The sequence below is a fragment of the Thunnus maccoyii genome, chromosome 7 (assembly GCF_910596095.1).
Source record: "Thunnus maccoyii chromosome 7, fThuMac1.1, whole genome shotgun sequence".
In the NCBI taxonomy this organism is placed as follows: domain Eukaryota; kingdom Metazoa; phylum Chordata; class Actinopteri; order Scombriformes; family Scombridae; genus Thunnus; species Thunnus maccoyii.
Genome location: NC_056539.1, coordinates 7,196,122 through 7,215,980, shown reverse-complemented (window position 1 = coordinate 7,215,980; position 19,859 = coordinate 7,196,122). Strand labels below are relative to the sequence as shown.

At 38.7% G+C, this 19,859-nt stretch overlaps 4 protein-coding genes across 5 annotated transcripts in view; 2 read left to right on the top strand and 2 right to left on the bottom strand.

Annotated features, from left to right (window-relative positions):
* Positions 1 to 469: 469 nt before the first annotated feature.
* si:ch211-201h21.5 (uncharacterized protein LOC555526 homolog) lies at positions 470 to 5,238 on the bottom strand. Its single transcript, XM_042417542.1, has 8 exons — positions 5,189 to 5,238; positions 4,984 to 5,102; positions 4,812 to 4,906; positions 3,317 to 3,505; positions 2,085 to 2,267; positions 1,889 to 2,000; positions 1,681 to 1,817; positions 470 to 1,599 (listed from the first exon to the last, which is right to left on the bottom strand). The coding sequence occupies exons 4-8, from the start codon at positions 3,497 to 3,499 to the stop codon at positions 1,219 to 1,221; spliced, it is 996 nt and encodes a 331-aa protein (XP_042273476.1). The 5' UTR covers positions 3,500 to 3,505; positions 4,812 to 4,906; positions 4,984 to 5,102; positions 5,189 to 5,238; the 3' UTR covers positions 470 to 1,218.
* On the top strand, positions 5,112 to 10,006 carry LOC121900947 (basic immunoglobulin-like variable motif-containing protein). 2 transcript variants are annotated; one of them, XM_042417540.1, is made up of 11 exons: positions 5,112 to 5,268; positions 5,786 to 5,968; positions 6,110 to 6,281; positions 6,469 to 6,598; positions 6,728 to 6,823; positions 6,924 to 7,028; positions 7,118 to 7,212; positions 7,297 to 7,429; positions 7,515 to 7,598; positions 7,670 to 7,766; positions 7,863 to 10,006. In XM_042417540.1, the coding sequence occupies exons 2-11, from the start codon at positions 5,840 to 5,842 to the stop codon at positions 8,163 to 8,165; spliced, it is 1,344 nt and encodes a 447-aa protein (XP_042273474.1). In that variant the 5' UTR covers positions 5,112 to 5,268; positions 5,786 to 5,839; the 3' UTR covers positions 8,166 to 10,006. The 2 variants fall into 2 exon arrangements, with proteins under 2 accessions (XP_042273474.1, XP_042273473.1); XM_042417539.1 differs by having other exon boundaries at positions 5,786 to 6,281.
* Positions 9,808 to 13,899, bottom strand: zgc:172121 (uncharacterized protein LOC337599 homolog). The gene is made up of 8 exons (XM_042417543.1): positions 13,431 to 13,899; positions 12,614 to 12,681; positions 12,343 to 12,515; positions 12,121 to 12,224; positions 11,787 to 11,948; positions 11,476 to 11,681; positions 10,267 to 10,346; positions 9,808 to 10,190 (listed from the first exon to the last, which is right to left on the bottom strand). Exons 1-8 carry the CDS (start codon positions 13,533 to 13,535, stop codon positions 10,102 to 10,104), a joined length of 987 nt encoding a protein of 328 aa, XP_042273477.1. The 5' UTR covers positions 13,536 to 13,899; the 3' UTR covers positions 9,808 to 10,101.
* Positions 13,900 to 13,979: 80 nt separating this feature from the next.
* Positions 13,980 to 19,859, top strand: part of nme7 (NME/NM23 family member 7) — a 19,323-nt gene continuing 13,443 nt past the window's right edge. The window contains exons 1-7 of the mRNA XM_042417541.1: positions 13,980 to 14,234; positions 16,152 to 16,253; positions 16,521 to 16,687; positions 17,181 to 17,291; positions 18,848 to 18,898; positions 19,103 to 19,310; positions 19,416 to 19,521. Of these exons, the coding sequence (XP_042273475.1) occupies positions 14,223 to 14,234; positions 16,152 to 16,253; positions 16,521 to 16,687; positions 17,181 to 17,291; positions 18,848 to 18,898; positions 19,103 to 19,310; positions 19,416 to 19,521 (757 nt within the window). The 5' untranslated portion in view covers positions 13,980 to 14,222. The remainder of the gene's footprint in view (positions 14,235 to 16,151; positions 16,254 to 16,520; positions 16,688 to 17,180; positions 17,292 to 18,847; positions 18,899 to 19,102; positions 19,311 to 19,415; positions 19,522 to 19,859) is intronic.

Genomic DNA, 19,859 nt, shown 5'->3' with positions numbered 1-19,859 from the left:
AATTTGATGTATGACTTAGAAGATTTGTATGAAGAAACAAAGTAACTTTTAGAAAAGTTAAATGTGACTCCATGTATTGAATCTTTGAGACCTCCAAAGTTTATATGTTATGGCTGCATCACAGCTTAATGCTCATCTTGTCATGATTAAGACTACCCAGCATTCATTGTATCTAAGATTGCATATGCTTCAATACATTGTAGCATGTAAGGGACAAGCTTATATAAGTTATGTCCACTACAGTTATGTTGACAGTATCAATATATGCTAGAGTGAATATTACCGTATTATTCATAAAAGCTGAGTTTAAAGAGGTTATAATTAGTTAAAGGATATAAGAGGCCTTCAAGTGATACTCATCTGTAGAGGTCTAATAAAGTGTTTCTGTTTGTGATTCAAGAACATGTTTAATGGTTCCTGTTAAAAGTGTACTAACAGGTTTATATATTTAGAATAATTTTACACATTATAATTAACAAAGATGTGTTTAATGTGAACATTAGGAAGGATCACAGTAATGTGCAAACATTTGATCATATTCATGCTGAATCCATCATGTACAGGTAGTGTTGGCACTGACAAAGACTTTCTGTGTTCTATCAACTTATCATCACATATTTCCCAAACATGGAAAGCGTGTAGCTGCTGCCTCTGCTGGTGACTCCTACCGGACTGAACAGACCTGTACAGCTCTCTGAAATAATTTGGGAGTCAAGACTAAATATCTTTCTTAGAATTTGAACACGGTCGCACTTAAAGACTACATTTTTTTGCAACCGAAGAGAATATTTTAATACTATACTTTGATTCTCCTCTGCAGAATAAACTGCTGTCCTAAATCAGAGGTAGTTTTTTTTTCACATGTGAAATTTTGTTGTTATTAATCTTTCTTGTTAAAAAACAGAAAATATGCTACATTTTACTCATTATGAGACTTTTTGCAGCCTCAGGTACTGGCATCAGTCGGTCTCAATTCAAATAAGTTGTTTACAGCCACTCTGAGCAATCCAGGAAAGACAACAGGCATACAGTATATCAAAGCCTTGCAGTACATCAGAGTAAACTGGTCTTTTGTACATCACCTCTATTTGTCAGCAAATTTAAGTACAGGATTATGATTTCATTCAATATAATCAAAAACTATTTGATTCTGGGTGGCACATTATCTTTTTTCTCCTTACTCAGATGTGCATACATGATATCAACTCAGCATGTCCATCAAGGCACTAAAGATGACTTTTTACAGGGTTGTCTGAGGGACTCCATGAGTAACTGACTGAACTTGGCGACATCACATTTAGTCATAACAAATACTCTGTGGCTCTTTTTCAGCTGATTTGTGCGATCTAGTGCCATCATGCCGCGACAGATCGAACCCTGCAGCTCCACGCGGACGGGGCACTCAATGCTCTCTGTCACAATGCTGCCATCGATGCAGGCCGCCATTGCGTAAGCATCATAAGAGACAAATCCGGGCCCAAAGTACACGTCCCTCTTATTCACCATGGCCTCTTTGGAGAAGGCCCAGCATTTAGAGGTTATCGTCTTCATAAAGCGTGCAGCGGGTGCGTCCTGATTGATCAACTCTTCAAAAAACTCCTGTATAGAAATATTTAACAGTTTTAAGTGGAACAGTCGTTATTGCAGGGTTATGTAGTTCTCCGCAAGTACACATCCTACCCATTTCAGTGCATTTCTGCATGAATATTCCCACGATGCCAGGTGTGTAGGGCAGAGGAATTCTTCTAGCACGATATAGGCGGACTCTGGATCCATTGCAAAGTTAAACTCTGCACATAGTGTCACATTTCCTTTCCCTGCAAAGACAAGAGAACATTATACAGGCCACATGTTTCAAATACAAACTGTAATCCTGTTGTGGTATTACCTTCCATGTTGCCACCCATAATGTACAGATCTTTGAGCTTTTGGGGGAAACACGGATCCAGCCTGAGAGCCAGTGCCAGATTAGTGAGCGGGCCGAGAGCCACCAGGGAGACCTGCATAAAGCACATTTCAGTACCAGAAAGCAGCCACACACACACACACACACACAACAGACAGACCACAGGGAGGTTTCTCACCTGCTTCTGGTTTTCAGACACCAGTCTAATCATTGCATTGACTGCATGTTCTCTCTGGATTTTATCCTCCCACCGTGGATCTCTGTCCTCAATCACATCCCCAAGTCCATCGGTTCCAAAGTGGTCACTGACCGCGTTACTGGCTCCAACCAGAGGACCACCAGAACCTCGAAACACTGGGATCTGCAGAGGTAAGTTCTTCTTAGTGCAGTTTTCAGCAGGATTTGTTGACAGACATGCAGCCAAGCATGAGATAATTATTAGGTGCGGTTTGTTTACAGAATACTTAAGTATGACGCCTAATGGTCATGTTTCCTTACTACAAAATGTCATTTTTAATCTTAAATGTTAAATTCAATGTTTTAATTACCGACACTCACAATAGTGAACAATAAAAACTTTTCTACTTTTCAGGTTATACATTTACTTTCTAAGAGTTTATAAGTACAATGTCCATGTTGCTTGTAGCATAAAGAAATAGTTTGTTGGTTACACATTTTAGTTTTCCTGTGCACAATTTTCCTCTGTTCATTTAGACTGACTTAATTCTCAATTCACTCAATTTCTTCTCAATTCTCAATTCTCAATCTTTGGTTTTCATGGACCAGAAAGTGATGTAGTGGATGGAAATCACACTGTGATTAACATGACCTGCTGCTTAAGACTACAGACAGACAACACAACCCCACTCCAAACTCTCATAATGACGTTACAATCTAATCTCAGGCTGCTGAGCAAACATGACGCCAAAATGAAGTCAGTTCATCCACCATGATGACAAATGGGAAAATGAGAAAACTATCCTGTTACCTGCTGGTTGTTGAACAAAGAGAGACTGTCCTCACCAGAAAAATTTGCATTGGTCATTTGTTAAAATGCTGAAAATGACCTACTGTACAGTATGTTTAGATTTTCCTGACAAGTGTTCATGCAAATATGATTTTGTTCTCTCTCAGAAGCAAAGGTGGAAGTAAAGTAGGACAGTCGAAGTTGGTTGGTTCTTTTAACAATAACAAACAACCTATTTTATCATTTAGGGAGGAGAAAATGTTGGAAAGTCAATCCTACAAAATCTAAACTACTAATGTGAAAAAATAAAGCATAAAAAAATCATTTAAGCCCAACTCAAAAACAGTGTAGTAGCATGTATGACACTATATGCTTTTGCAATGAATCTGTTCAGGTATAATATTGTCTATATGGTCATTTAAACTCAGCTTCAGTGAACTTACCTGCTCACGCTCACAGATGGAGAGCACCCTCAAAACATTCTGACACACATTCTCAACTGCTGCATTCCCAAACACACAGGTGACGCCCAGGATCTCAATGTTAGGCGCTGCCAGGGCCATCATTATAGCCTGAGCATCATCTATGCCGCAGTCTGTGTCGATGATCACCAGCTTCTTTGCCATAGTCTCCTGTCAAATTCAAATATCAAAAAATCACATTCAAAATAATACATCCATGTCTCCCTCCACTCAACTTTTTTTTCTTCTTGTTCCTACATTTGGATTGTTGAGCTTCACTGTGCAGAATCATGTATGTGCAGAGTTTGACACTAGAAGGATCTTCTAGTGTCACGTTTCTCTGTGCTCATTGAGAATCAGATTTTTAGGGACGGGGCCTATGAGCAGGATTTGTGACATCAAAACTAGTTTGGAAGCCAATCCTGGTCCAATACTCAATTTACACAAGTGTGATGTGGAACCTTGAAGTCTCCAGTGCACAAACACTGAGAACAGACTTTACAGTGAAGTAGGAGACATCTTGTGTCCAGCACTTAAAACTTTTGAAATGAAATATATTTTCATATTCATAGACTCTAATGAGAAAGGAGTGGATGTAATTTTAAGGATTTTATAGTGGTAATTATACGTTTTTTGTTGGAAAACCATGTTAGACAAACATAATTATTATCCAAGCAGAGTATTTTTAAATGTCTTCGTACATTTCTGTACAGTTAGCAAAGTTTTTTCTTAAAGTGTAAAAAATACAGTGCCAGTCAAAAGTTTGAATACTTTCTATTCAAGGGAACAGGAACGTGTGTCCAAACTTTTGACTGATACTGTATGTTTTTTTATGTTTCACGCTATGTTACAATGAACTTCCATACAACCTGATTAATGCATTTTTTCATTCCTTCACTTTTAATTAATTGAGAATTTATTGAATTCTTTCCAGCGTGTTTTTCAGCGCAGGCGTCTATCAAATTTAAAGACCATTTACACACAGTTGATTAAAAAAAAAATCTATACAATTTGTCAGTGCTGCTGGTGAGCGCTTTTTGACTTGTCAAAGCAAGGAATGCACAGGTGTAAACAATAATACTAACGATAGCTCCACTCCATCAGTTATCCCAGTAAATGTCAGTGAGTGAACATGCACAATACCAGAGCCTGCAGCCATCAATGATGTTATTAATTCCACCTGTGCTTTTCCTGCTTTGACAAGTCAAGATATCTGCTGTTCAAAGGGTCTATTGTATGTTGCATAATTTGCTCTTCTATGACATAACGTTATTTTTCATTATCAAGTTTGCTCTCAAAAGTTACAGTTTGCATTCACTGCTAAGAAGTGATGTCACTCGACCACGTCACTGTAGCAATGTCTAGGGCACAACTTTTAGTATTTTTGTTTATTTAGAAGTTATTAAAAAGCGGTCACGTGTGTAGTTTTGATTTTTACAGCATTAGAGTGAGCTGGTCAGTTAAAATGACCACTTACCTTCAGTTTGTGTTCAGAGGGCAGCTGCCGCAGTCACTCCTGTGATTGGTTTGAATTTCAGGACCAATTCACGGTTTACTAATACGGGTTGTACGCTGTAAGGCAATTACATGTATATTTAGGGTAAATTCCAAATAATGCAATAAAATAAGGTTTGAATAAATTACATTACATTTTTATCTAAAACCGTATCATTCAGGTGAGTGTTTCAATGTTATTATCCAGCTTTAATTAATTTTCTTCTGTTTGGACACCCCGGTTGCTCCTCGTAATGGTACAGTCCGTTATAACCTGCACAGGAAGAGGATACGGGTCAGGAGGACGACGTTTCGGAGTCACTACAGTTAATTTTTGACATGTTCAGAGTTAACGTGCACCTAGGTTTGGTAATATGTCGCTAGTTTGACGTTCTGCCAACTCCCAGCCGCCTGCGTTTGATCCCAAGATATTTCACAAGGTAAAATAAATAAGAATAACGTCACCGCTGGGCGTGTTTACGTCTGCCAGTTACAATCCAGTACAGACGCTTCTGTGTTAGTTAGTATAGAGGTTAGTACAGATGCACCTGTGTTAGTTAGTACAGAGGTTACTACATCTGCTAGTACAGATGCAGCTGTGTTAGTACTTTTAGTGCAGATACAGCTGTGTTAGTACAGATGTTAGTGCAGATGCAGCTCCACATGTAAAATGTCAGTTAATGTTCAATAACCCCACAGCTAACTACAGGCAGGACTAAGAGCTGCTTCTGAATAATAGGTGTCTCATATCAGGTCAGAGGTAGTGTATGACGTTGCCTTATGTATGTAAGTTAAAACGATTGCATTCAAGGTTATGAACTGTAGTTATTGAGTTTGTTATTAAGATTGTTCATGTTATCTGATTGTCTCAGAGTTTACAGTGTTGTGTCTCTATCACTGCCTCTTCCTTTTATATCTCCAGTGTTTCTAAAAAAAAGCATGTCCTTTCCTCCCCAGAAGGGACGTCTCATCACGTCAACATCACAATCAGCCTCTATAAGTGGCTGTTCAATGCCTAACACATCAGAAGGTCAAGGACCGAACCTCTCTGGGCCAGCAGGACCATCAGGTGTGCAAAGGCCCACCGATGGGGAGGAGAACCACGGTCTGCTCAGCTCCCTTGCCCGGGACGCTGCAAGGGTAAGGCGGGCTTCCAGTGCCGAGCTGCACCTGCCATGGACCTGCCCGGTCACACACTCCCGGGAGAAGTTCTACACCGTCTGCTCCGATTATGCTCTGCTCAACCAGGCTGCTTCTGTGTACCGTCCCCCGAACAAGCAGGATGATGGGCCTCCACTTGTGAAGCCCAAATCTGCAGCTGGAGGGGCCCATGTGGGATCAGATGGCGACTGTGACATGGAAGAAGTGTCCTCTGGCAACACTAAGCCTATTTTGGCCTGGGAGATTGATACGACAGACTTCAATGCCGTGCTCACAAGAAAAACAAGAACGAGTAAGAAAAATTGTTATTCTTTCGGTCTTTGATTCACTCATGCAATTCTGACCAATTACATCAGTTTGTATGACATTTGTCTTTATTATTATTTATGTCATGAAAAGATTTGATCATTTATCTGCTCTATAATTAGTGAAAGATTTGAATCCTGGTATGGTCTTCAGTGACTAACATTGTATTTCAGGCAATGTGAAGAAATGCAGCACCAAGAAGATGAAATCATCAGACAGGCCAAGCCGAAACCTGCAAGATGTCTCACCTCATGCCTCACTGGAGGAGATCAAACAGAGAAAAGTGCTAGACCTCAGACGATGGTAAAGTTATATTTATATTTAAATAAAAACACAGTGAAGCTTCACATCAGGCCATAGTAGTACACTTAGTTCCAAAACATTTTCAATATATAATAATTTATTCTCTGGATTTTGTATATTCTGATTCAGGTACTGTATCAGTCGGCCACAGTACAAGACTTCTTGTGGAATCTCTTCTTTGGTGTCCTGCTGGAACTTCTTGTACAGCACTCTGGGTGCAGGGAGGTGAGCAGGACGTAATGTCTGCTATCACACGTCATGTAAAAATACAGCTCACTAAAGGTGCAATTGTTCTTAATAAATGTGTATTTATTTGCATTGCTAGTCTGCCGCCCATCTCTCAGGAGGAGGCGCTGCATATTCTGGGGTTTCAGCCGCCTTTCGAAGAAATCAAGTTTGGTCCTTTCACTGGCAACGCTACACTGATGCGGTACACAGAACTGCTCTTATAATTTTCTTAATAATCACTTCAGAATATTTATTCAGCTCAGTAATAAGTTTCAATATTTTTTCTTACAGATGGTTCAGACAAATTAATGACAATTTCAGAGTGCGAGGTTGCTCCTACATTCTGTACAAACCACACGGAAAACACAAGACGGCAGGAGAAACAGGTGAGTCTCCCACCCATTAAACTCAACCGCATGTCTTCTCATAAAGACATAAAGCAAAGCGGTAACCACTCTGGTCTCATTTAGCTGAAGGAGCCTTAATGAAGCTGACACAGGGGCTGAAGGATGAGTCAATGGCCTACATTTACCACTGCCAGAACCACTACTTCTGCCCAGTGGGCTTTGAAGCGACGCCACTCAAAGCAGCAAAGGCATATAGGTAGGTCACATCTCTGCAGGATAAGTCTCCAGGCGCTTGAAAGAGATTATGAACTGACTGAAGTATTTTTCACTTTTGTGGAAAGGGGCCCTCTACCCACAAATGAAATGGAATACTGGATCTTAATCGGTGAACCCAGCAGGAAACATCCAGCTATTCACTGTAAAAAGTAAGCTCAGTTTCTGCTACATTTTACCAGGCGCTGTTGTTGAGCTGTTTAACATGAAAAACTCTTTTCAGATGGCTGGACATTGTGACTGACCTCAACACACAAAATCCAGAGTACCTGGACATTCGTCACACAGAGAGGGGGATTCAGCGGCGCAAAACCAAAAAGGTTCCCCTTCTCATAATCTTTTCTTTCAAAATTTGTCTCCTTCTATAAACATTTCTGAGTCAGAGCTGAACTAAAAGAACATTCCCCGGCTCACAGGTGGGTGGAAACCTGCACTGCATCATGGCCTTCCAGAGGGTGAACTGGCAGAAGCTCGGCCCCTGGGCTCTGAATTTGGAGAACCTGCGCCATGACTTCCACCACTCCGGCACGGAGCGGGCCCACGGAAGCACCGCAGAGGAAATAGGGGAGAGGACGTCAGCCAAGCGCCTGGCCCACCTGGGACGCTCACACAGTATGGGAAGTCAGAAAGACACCAGCTGGAAACATCTGTCCAATACAGCAGAGTACAGACAGAGGAGCTCCCCCGACAGTGATCTCGAAGAAGACATCACAGACTGACAAGGTTCATTGGGACATACAGGGGGAGGACTAAATAACAGAAATTACAACACAGAACAATAGTCTTAAGATACATTTTACAGGATAAGTCTGGTGTTATTGTGTATTTGTCTTATTGTTAACAAATCCCATGAAAAGACCAACAATGTGTTAGTTCATCTCTCAATACTTAAAAAGTCCAATTGAAAGCTCAGTTAATTTCCTAAAACATCTGGGCTCTGTAATTTTTAGCAAATATTACTCAAACAGAAGTAAATAGTGCATTTGTAGGGGACTATTTTCAGTGGTGGATAAATACACATTTGGTGCTCTAGTGAGTATTTACAGCAGCAGGACAGTGTGTGTGATATTGACTAAAATAACCTAGTGTGAGTGTTCATGATAATGAAGGAACATGTCACCCAGTGTGACACTGTAGCTCACTGATGTGTTTTTAATCATTTTTGAGCATTATATGAGCTCTATGGCACAGAGGAATAAGCCATGTTAGGTTTTGGCGACACACAATCTTTGTTAGAAGGATCAATTCATAGTTGGTTTTGGTCTTTTTTATGAGATTTGTAGACAAAAAGAAAAATATAGAATGTCACCAAGATGTTAATTCAATGCACCTATCATTTTTGAGGCTGTATTGTAGTTTGTAGTCTTTTTAATCGAAATAACGGTGATTTTTGAAACATTGTCTTTAGCCACTTTTGTCATTTCGCAGTGCCTGCAAATGACACACCAACTACTTAATAACAATTACATCAGCTGCTACACAAGTGAACCACATTAAGTTATCATTAAGCTGTGTGCGTTAGCTTTAATAGTGGTCTATCACTGCTTTTATAAAAGGGCTTTTGATGCAGCATATTAAGGCGGAAAACTTAACTGGCACACAGATTGTTGATGTCTGAGTGTAAAGGTCATGTAAAAGAAAGGGGAAAAGTCTCAAAAGTCATGACGACAAACAGTAAGGCAAAAAAATAATACACTGAAAAAGAGGAACAGTGTCTTGACAGGGTATTTCCTCAACAGCACATTGAACTATGGCCTCAAAAATGAACAATAAGTTAAAGCTCCTTCTGACCTCTTACAGTTGTAAAAAACTGAACTGAAACATGAGCTTTATTAGGCCAGGCGGTATTAACTTTAATGCACTGTAAGGTGTTTCTGTTATTTTGTCCATCCCTGTATTTAAACCAAAAGAAGGAGAGTAGGTGTTCTTACATGTTACAGTCACACTACAGGATTATTTTTTCTTTCATTCTAGTGTTAATCACTTGCACATTTCTCTGGATTTAATTCTGGTTATATCTCATCTTCTCAAACACACCGCAGTGATACTGTAGGAGTGTACATTACACTCAACTAGTGATGACTAGCAAACACATGATATCGACACATTTGCTGTAAATTCTGTTTGAAGTTCACACACTTCCATAATTCATTGTACAGGTGAGTGGGCTTGTTTTGCGCCTGACATACAGTGGTTAGTTCAGTGGAAATGGTGTCCAGTGAAAGTGTTGTGAAAGCAGCTGACATTTTGTTGTGCTTTGTGAAACCTAAGACTGTCTCGTAGACGATCCCAGTTTTTAAAAGACAGGAGCTGTACAGAAGTGATAGTGGAATCCCTCAAACTGATGAAAATCATTCAAAATGTGAACCACAGACAGTGAAGACTGCATGTTTTATTTTCATGTTTATGTAGAGCCATAATTTGTTCTTACACTTTTGTTTTGCACCCCTGTGGTGCCGTTCGTCTTTGACACAACAACAACGTCATTGTGTACTCACGTGGATTTGATGTAGTTAGTTAGTTATTTATTTATTTTCCAATAAATTAAGATTTTTATAAACTCCTGGAACAGACATTATTTTCTTTACAGCAATGATCATTTCTTTTCTAGTTTTGCTTTTATCCAGACAGCTTTAATTCTCATCTTCAGTTCAGTCACACTGCAGAGGCTGGAGATGTGCAGCTTCCTTTTAACTGATGTTTTAACTCTGCTATTTGAGCGGGACCAACACGGCAGCAACCCCCTAATGGACAAAGAGAGACTCATCAGAGAAAATACAGAAGATACAGAAAATATGAACAGATTAGAAAACAGTTTACCTATCAAAGCAGCGCCTTGCTTCATCCATGTATGACTCAGTTCAGGTATTGATACTGATGTTATCTCTGATGTTTGCCACCTTTGTAAGAAAGGAGAACATGAAAGAGTCAGCAGAGTTGGAAAAAGCACTCAGATCCTTTTTCAGTAGTAATACCACAATGTAAAAATATTCCATGACGAGTTTAAGTCCTGCATTCAAAAGCAAAACAACACTACTATCAGTAAATGTACTTAAAGTATGAAAGGTAAAAGTAGTGTTAGAGATTTGATTTCATTTTATCATTATTATTAATGCATTCATTTGGAAGCAGCTTTTTAATGGGCTGCAGCTCATTTGTTTCGGTTTTAAAACCTTAATCCACAAAATAACTTGGAACTAAAGTTGTTGAATAACTGTAGTGACTAGGAGTAAAAAGTAATATGAAATAGAAAAACACAAAAAGTGCCTCAAATTGTACTTAAGTGGAGGATTTGATCAAATGTACTTTCCATCACTGAGAGTCAGATACGTATATGCTAATCAGAAAAGACTACATTCAAGTTTACATATTTTAAAAGTTGTTTGTACATCCATGGATGAATTACTGAATGTCAAAAAGCAGGAATGTCGGAATCATGTTTTGCTCCTGATCCTTTAAGTATCTTTTGATAATGAGTCTGATCTGATATTTATTTCTAATATACTTTTCCCCCATAATACAGCTGCACAGTGAGTACTTGAGTAAGTTAAAAAGTAATCAAAAGACGTCTGACAGCAGAATAGCTCTGTTGTAAGAAAACATATCATGCATCACAGGTTTCTTTTGATGGTTTAATACACATGGTATAATATGCGACAGTATTTCATGTGACATCTGTGGAGAGTTCTGTAAGTGTAGATCTGTTGTGGCAGAAACCTTTTAGAAAGATTTATACTCTCTTCATCTCCAAGAGGAAGAAAATACTTAAATTCAGGAACCAAAGTGTCTGTAAAAGCAAAATTTTCTCACAATCTGTCCATGTGCATTAAAATACAGTAATTAAAAATTTTACTTCTCTTAACAGCAACACCTCTGAACAACAGCAGGTAAGTTGAATCAGGTTTTTTGGCTGTGGTTTGCATGGTGAAAGTATGTTGTTCCTGTGTTTGACATGTCACATCTGCTGATGAAAACAGTGGCTCTTGAAGCTGTGACCTTCTTATTAAAACTCCCTGACTATAGACTCACCCCCGCTCAGTGTCCCACTCCTCTCCACTGTTGGGGTAGACCACCCAGCACATGTCTGGGCTCAGCAGTGACCTGGCAGAGTCCAGCAGCGGCTCCACCAGCGCTGGAGGACAGCAGTTGACTCCTACAGCCACCAGCTGCTTGGATCTATTAGCAATCTGGACTGCATCTGTGAACAAGCTGCCGTCTGATATACACTTCCCATCCTGATAGTGTTTTTGTACAAAAAGTGAGTTATTTTCATACGCTAATGGATTGACACTTACTGCTATTTTTTGACACTATTTTTTCTGTTCATTAGCAGTGGTTACCTTGCAAGAGAAGGAGAGCCAGGCTTTAGAGTTTGGGAATTCTCTGAGCAGCTCCACCAGAGCCTCCGCCTCTTTGATATTTGGGACTGTCTCAAAAGCAATGAGATCAGCTCCGGCTGCTGCTAAGCAGTCGACCTGTGGCCGATGCCAAATTTTAAGCTCCTTGGAGCAGACAAAAAGAAAAGACATTGATTATCAATTGACTCTAACAAATAAGTCAAGACCTAGGTCAACAGTCTGATGAGTAGCAGGAGAAAAACCATGTTGTTATCATCACACGGCATACAAAATAACTTTTTATGTAACCAGTTTGAGCATGCTGAGAGCCACTCACCTCAATACTCATCTCCTCTGGATAAGCCCCAGTGTACTCTGAGCCATTGTGCAGAAAGGCCCCATATGGTCCAACAGAGCCTGCCACCAGGGGATATCTTTGCCCTTAAGAGATTAACAAACAACACAATAGAACTGCATCATAGTTTACAGAGACACAGTGACTACTCAGCTTAAAAAAAATCCCTTATAGTTCTGTATGCACATTGGATTGTTACTCTACCTGTTGAATTATTGTCAGAGACAAATCTCTCCACCGTCTCTTTGGCCAAATGAACTCCAGACATCAGCAGCTCTCTGGCGCATTCTGAGCTCACGTCCAGGTAATTGATGAATCCTGTAATGCTTGCCTGGTATGTGGCTGTTGTGATAACATCAGCACCACTAAGGAGAAACCTGTTGATAGATCACATCTATGAACTATGCTGAAAAAAAATAAATACAGTTGTTAATCATTTATTTGCTTTCACATTCAATATATTGCATGGACATACCTGTAATGAGCATCTCTTATGAACTGGGGATTAGTGTGCAAAAGCCTGGCGCTCCACAAAGGATCTCCCTTTGTATGTGAGACACACAAACTCAGACATCAGTATTTATTTTATGTTTTTGTGCACTTATGTCCAAAAATATTAACATAAAATTAAACTGGTATATAGTTGTTACATAAGGAGGCCCTGACAAGAATAAAAGGAAGCTAGTTAGATGGATTGTGAGCACAGGACCAATGGCTCCACCTAGTGGATTTATTGAGGCAGGCTTCAATCTTTTAACAATTACATCAACTTTCAACTGCAAAAGCATGAATCTCCTTCTTCCCTTATCATTGCTCACTCCACAATGTTATTATCAAACCACAAATTTAGGTTTCCTTGTTTGTCAGTTGTTAACAGTTGTCAATGTTACCATGGAAACACAGCTCTTAGCCCTGCAGAGTGTCAAACCCTTCAGGATTAAAATGACTCCGTTTTTCTTGTGTGCAACTGTTTAATTACCAATGTGATATCTTGTAACCCAAGGTAAGATGAGAACAATCAAATGGTCAATAAGTCTAAAGCAGCAGCTTCAGTGTTTTTCATAGAAGCACTTCCCACCAAAAATTAAAATAGAATAAAATGAAATAAGAGTAAAGACTTCAATCATATACTAGACTGTAATGGGAACACCAGCTGAAGTCCAGGTTGAGTAAGTGCTACATTTGACTCACAAAAGTTGCAGTTATCCCTGTCTTAACGGAAAGAATACACGTAATTAACAGTTGGAGGTAATGTCGAAGCTATGCCATGTAAACTTCATTAATTTTTTTACCTGTAATTTGGCTCCTTGCGCCTCCAGTTCAGTTGCGAGTCCACCATCCAATATCAAAGGTCCATTATCATTCATGTAATGTCGTAGACGAGCAGAGGAACACATTGAGAAACAACAGAAGCCACTACTATCTGCATTAAACCCCTACAGTCTTGGAGATACGGGTGTTTACATTAAACACGCTATTGCAATACTTCATGTTACTTTTCAGACTGTTGTTTGTTGTTGTTCCGGGTAAAAGAGAAGGTTCAAACGTTGTGTTCACTGCCGCTCGAAACTGTAAAAATTGGGATGATTCAGACCTCTGCAACACCACTAGATGGCGCATGACACAATAACGGTGCAATGAGGTAGAGTCAGTGGATGTGTTGAGTTATAAATAAATGAAGCCCAACTCATGAATCAGTCTGTTCTTGTGATTTTCTGTCCTGATGTAAAATTACCACTTGAACAAAGCCAACAGCATCATGTTATGTATGTCATTTTCCCTACTCACAAACCATATTCATATTCACTTATGTAAGTTAAACTAATTGCGTGGTGCGTCTGACGTGTATAGGTTGCCTATTGTACTTTATGTTGTATATTTCTAGTTACATTTTGCTTCACTGGTAAAGGCTGAAGTGGTTACGGTTCATTTTCTTTCTATAGCAAAAACAACAATTTCCACGTACATTGTTCTTTGAACGCATCTCGGCTTGTCACCACAGTTACTATAGAAACGAAGCATAGCCCGGGAGAGCTAACGTTTGCTAACTGAAAACAGCTTTGGGACATGTAGACTTTGTTAATATGTCAAAAATGGTAAGTTAAAAATTTCCCTGTGTAATAACAATGATACGAACACAATATTAGTAAGTTTAACGGACCAAACGGATAACTGTTTGCTAACGTAAGCATAGCAAACACTAGCATAACAGTTAACGTTACAGACATGCTGTTACCGTTAACGTTAACCAACAACGTCAGGCTGAATTAAATGATTTTAATAATGTTGGCATTTTGGAGAAGCCAAAATAAAGTAGTAACTATTTCAAGATAGCTTTAAAAATTTTTGGCGGTATTTTAACTTCCTAGTTATTGTCCAGTGGGTAGGCATTGACTAGCTAAAGCTACTGCTAACATAACGTTAGTACCTGATCATTTATCGTTGCAGTGTCTGTAGTTTCTATGTTCACATGCTAGCTTTCCGGTGACGACATTCACCAGTACAATGAGTTTTATTAACACTGTTGTAACATTTATGTCCTTGTTTTGCGTCGTATGTTAAGCTAAGTTGGGTGGTAAATAGCCTCAGTTTGTACCTCACATGTATTAGCATCATGAGAGTTACAGTCTGGGTTAGATAGTCAATACATCTTGAGTTGTAACTTAGTGTGAAGGAAACCACGTTTACCAGCTTGTTAAATAACTTTAAAAGCTTGTTAATAAAAAGTAGCAGTAGGTTGCTGTAGTAAAATAGATTGCTAAATGCAAAACAGCTCAGTCCCTGATAATTTGTTTGGTAACATAATTTCAGTGTAAAGCAAAAGAGAGAGGTTGTTTATATTTTGTGCCTAACGTTACTCAGTCAGTCACAGATGCTGGAGCTTCTTCAAGTTAACAGCGGACAGAAGACAAGAAAGCATACACACACTCACTAGGGTCAAGATAAAGTCTTCCATTCACCTGGCATGAATGACTTTGGTCTGTGTGGAGGAGATGAGCGCTCCCATGGTGACCGTCTGCACAGAAAGTGCTTGGAGCCAAACACAGGCCCCTGTTGCTATGAGTGCAAATAAATGAGCTGCCTCTTCAGCAAACTCAGCTTAAGTCTGAACTAAATTGACAAATTAATTTATGTCATTCATTTGAATTTTGTTTTAGTTTTCACTACTTTTTAAACCCTGGTGGCTTTAATCCTTTTTTGGTTGACAAGATGCATAGAATCAGGTCTCATCATCACTCATGTTTTGATGTAAGATGATAAAGTATGCTTACTTTACTCTTGCTCCCTACCTACCAGTCTGTATGTACCTAATCACAGCTATTTCAAAGACTATACTAGTGGTTTGTGATGAATTAAAACAATTTCCAGGGATGTGAAACTTTAACTTATATAAATTACATTATTATTGCATGGTTGTGCAAGTGAAAGATATGAAGTGTCTGCATTGCATTACTTTGCAAAATAAATGACTTTTCATTCACTGTATTTCATTACCTAACTCAAGCATGGTTTAAGTCTCTGCAAGCTGATTTTTTGCCAAAACAATGATGCAGAAGAACGTTGAAAAACCCATTTAAAAATCTGACACACTAAAGCATGCATTGAAAAATGTTAACAGTAATATAAAGCACATGTGAGCTGTAGTAAATGGGCTACAACATGCAAAACTGCTGATATTGTTCTTTTACAAACTTAAAGGACTGAGACGTGTACTGCAACAAATATGGAGCTGTAGACATGGACAAAAATATTACTTAACCTTCAATTATTAGGACTCATACTAATCAGTAATTCCTTGTTCTCATTTAGAATTTTTGTGAAACTATTTGGATCTATAGCTAAGGCCTCTACAAATATATTTGACATAAAATCTAAAATTGTTTGTTACAGTATTATACTCTCCTGGTTTCAAGCAACATTATAATATTCCCCATGATTTTATAAAAGCTTGTATTTCTAGTTATTCTGTCCCCTTCATTACTCTGATTTGATCTCCTTCTTTACTTTATCAGGAGGATCGCTACGCCTTTCTTACTGAGTGGTATGACCCCACTGCAGCTCTCCAACGGCGCTACCAACTGTTCTACTACCCCAAAGATGGCTCAGTGGAAATGGTGAGCAATGCTGCAGTTATTATTCTTTAAATTTGGCTGCTTCAACTTTCTTAATCCACTCATAAAGGCACAGCCTGCTGCTGGCATTTTAAGTACTTGTCATGATTATAAGTACTATAGTAAGAGCATTTGGAAAAATAGACCCTTCTATGGAAAGATAAGATTACATTTGCAACATAGGTTATAATATTATCTGTGATATGTCTCACTGAAATCTGCAAACTACCACTAGTTAATTTTGATACAAGTATTTCTTTTTATTTGCAGTTTGATGTAAAGAACCAGCGGATATTTTTGAGAAGGACCAAATATGATGACCTCCATCAAGAGGACCTGTTTGTTGGTAATCGAGTGAATGTGTTCTCACGACAGCTTAATCTGATCGAATATGGAGATCAGTTCACAGCAAACAAGCTTGGGAGCAAAAAAGAAAGGTATGATTGTGTAGGTTGTGCAATAAACCCACATTATCCTCTCCAGTTACATGCATCATGGCTTTACAGCACCTTGTAACTAAACCCTGTAATTGTAGCTTGTTGTTTTTTTAAGATTATTTTTAGACGAGTGAAATCTTTTTTGTGCAGAATTGCTCACAAACAATATAAAGTGCACATTGTACTCTGTCCTCAGAATGGTAAACGTTGTGTAATTAATGGTGTTATTTCATGATTTACTTTAGCATGTTTTGGAAACTGCTAAGATATCTATATTTACTTTTATCATAATTTGAAGGAAGATTCAGTTAGAATCTAATGTATTTTCAGTGACTGCACTCTTATCAAGCAGCATTTGCTATAAGATAGCTGTGTCTATTGTGATCAACTGCAAAGAAAGCTTTGACTTACTGGATAATAAGCAACTTGATAAATCACATTTAGTTTTTGTTTACTGTTATTTATGTTTAATTTTCTATCTTCATTTTTCCAGAACTCTTGCTCTGATAAAGCCAGATGCAGTTACAAAGATTGGAGATGTCCTTGAATTGATATACACCTCCAACCTGATTGTGACCAAAGCCAAAATGACAAAGCTTACATGGTAAGGTCAAAGCATCACAGACAAGTGTCTAATAACAACACCAGTCATACTGTGGAAATGTATCAGACAAACTCTGGTCAGGGAGACAGACACAGGCTGTTTGGTGCCAGTATCCTCACATAAACAGATGGATGGCTCTGCTCTCTCACACATATCAGGAGCATATGGCATGCCAAGAGGCAGAGAAGGATGGCATTTAATTAACTACACAACAGTTTTATCAGGTGCTCAGTCATTGTGCAGTTAAATTATCAAACCAATCTCAGTCTCAGATACAGCAAAAATATTTGAAAGCATACAAAGGATATGATTCTGGGCTGTAGCCAGGATTCAGAAATACCAGATCCCCCCAATGTACCCTCACCACAAGTTGACCAGACACCAAAAACCTAGTCTCTTCTGTTATTTATTAATTCCTTGGATTTTTCATATTTCATTTATTCGGGTAACTATTCAGTTATACTTTCTGTGATTTCTATTATTATTATTTTGCTGACTTAAAAAGAGTCAAATTTAAACATTATGAGTCACACACTGTTACATGTATTGAGAAAAAAAGAAGAGGACATGAATTTGTCCAGATCCCCCAACCTCAACCCCCCTAAAAAAGAAAGTGGATTTTTCATATTTTACTTTTTCTACTAACTAAATGAAGCAATTCTATCAAGGAAATTCCTCTGAAAATCAACGTCTTATCAACTTAACACAACTAACACAATTCTACGTGAAATTTTACTTTCTCTATATTTAGTACCAGTTGACAAAGATCTTTCCAGAAACTATTATTAGGAAAATTGGAAATTATTATTAAGGAAATTAAGGACCCGCAAAATAAAGTTCCCAAGATGGATGTGTAACTGCTATTTTAAAGCCCTTTCCACACTGCCACATCCCCCGCTGGTGGAAAAATACTGGGTCTAAAAATACAAGAATCTGCCTAAAATTGTGCACGTTTTTAACTTTGGAATGTAAACTCCCTCCAGATTTCTAAAACAGCAAAATTTCCCCCCAAATCTTGCGGTCATGACCTCAGTGTCCTCTGTGGCATCTGTGGCCCTGAATAGAAACACCACTGGAGAGAGTTAAGGGATAAACAGTAGTCAGTGGTGGAAGAAGTACTCAGATCTTTTACTTAAGTAAAAGTACCAATACAGCAATGTGAAAATACTCCATAAACATTTATTGAAATGAAATCATGTGAAAAGTCAAAAATCAGGGAAAAATCACTATTTGGTGGAGCTGTTAACAACTCATAGACATCTGAAATATGACCCCGACTACACACTGCTTTTTGTAAGACGTTGTTATTTATATTTTAAATGCTTTCAACTCAGACCCATTGTTTTTTTCCCCCAAAACATCAAAGAAGCTAAAATTGTATCATACGCCAAAAAGTACCGATTCCACACAGTTGCCATTGACTCTGGGAAGAAACGACTGAAAAATCATTGACTTCTGTAAATGTCTCACACATTTGTACACAGAGTTCACACTGAATACCTGAGATAATCTGGCCACTCATTAACTGTATAGTTTATGTTTTTCTTACATTACAGGAGCCAAGCGGCGGACTTTTATGCAGAACACCAGTCAAAGCCTTTCTTCAGGTGAGAGCCTGTGTAAATGATTTGCTGAGAGATTTTCCAGCAGAGAAGCTTTCTGGTTGTCAGCAGCTGTCATTAACAAATCCTGTGACGATGATCCTGATGACATTGTGGTGACATCTGAAACACATTTAACGCAGTTGACCCACTGCTAGAAGCTATTCCATTTAGATGAATGTGTTAATCGAGAGTTGTTCCATTTTGCAGTAACCTGGTGCAGTTTGTGTCCTCGGGCCCTGTGGTTGCCATGGAGCTGATGGGTGATGAGGCCATGTCTATCTGGAGGAGACTCCTGGGACCCACAGACTCTGCTGTGGCGCGGAGGGAGGCACCGCAGTGTGCGCGCGCCCAGTTTGGAACAGATGGCATCAAAAATGTTGGACATGGCTCTGACTCACTTGCTGCAGCAGCAAGAGTAAGGATAGCTTGATGCATGTTCATATGTACCCTTGTGCCACATGTTCCACATACCCAGAAATGATTATCCACAGTGTTGTTTTCTGTTTGTTTGCTTTATTAGGAGCTAGAATTTTTTTTCCCATCTACAATTGGCCACGGTCCCTCTAATACAGCAATTTATACAGACTGCACATGTTGCATCATCAAACCTCATGCCATATCAGAAGGTAAGAAACATGTATCAACTTAATGTTTAGCTGCAGCAAACAATTACTTTCATTATCAATTAATCTATAGGTTTTTTATTAAACATTTTGTTTGTGAAATATCTAAAATCCATTTACACTCAGTTGCCAGTTTATGATTTTATAGTTATAGTTCAGTGCAGTAAGTAAGTGAATCGGCAGTAACTTTCTTGAAGGTTATAGTGTTTAGTTTTTGTAGAGACAGTTTTATAGAGGTGTTGATACAAATTTATGGTCACATTGGAAGCTGTAGTTTGAAGTGCTGTTGAATTGTAGTGTTTCTAATATTTATATAACACCTCTCTAAATTGTACAAATAT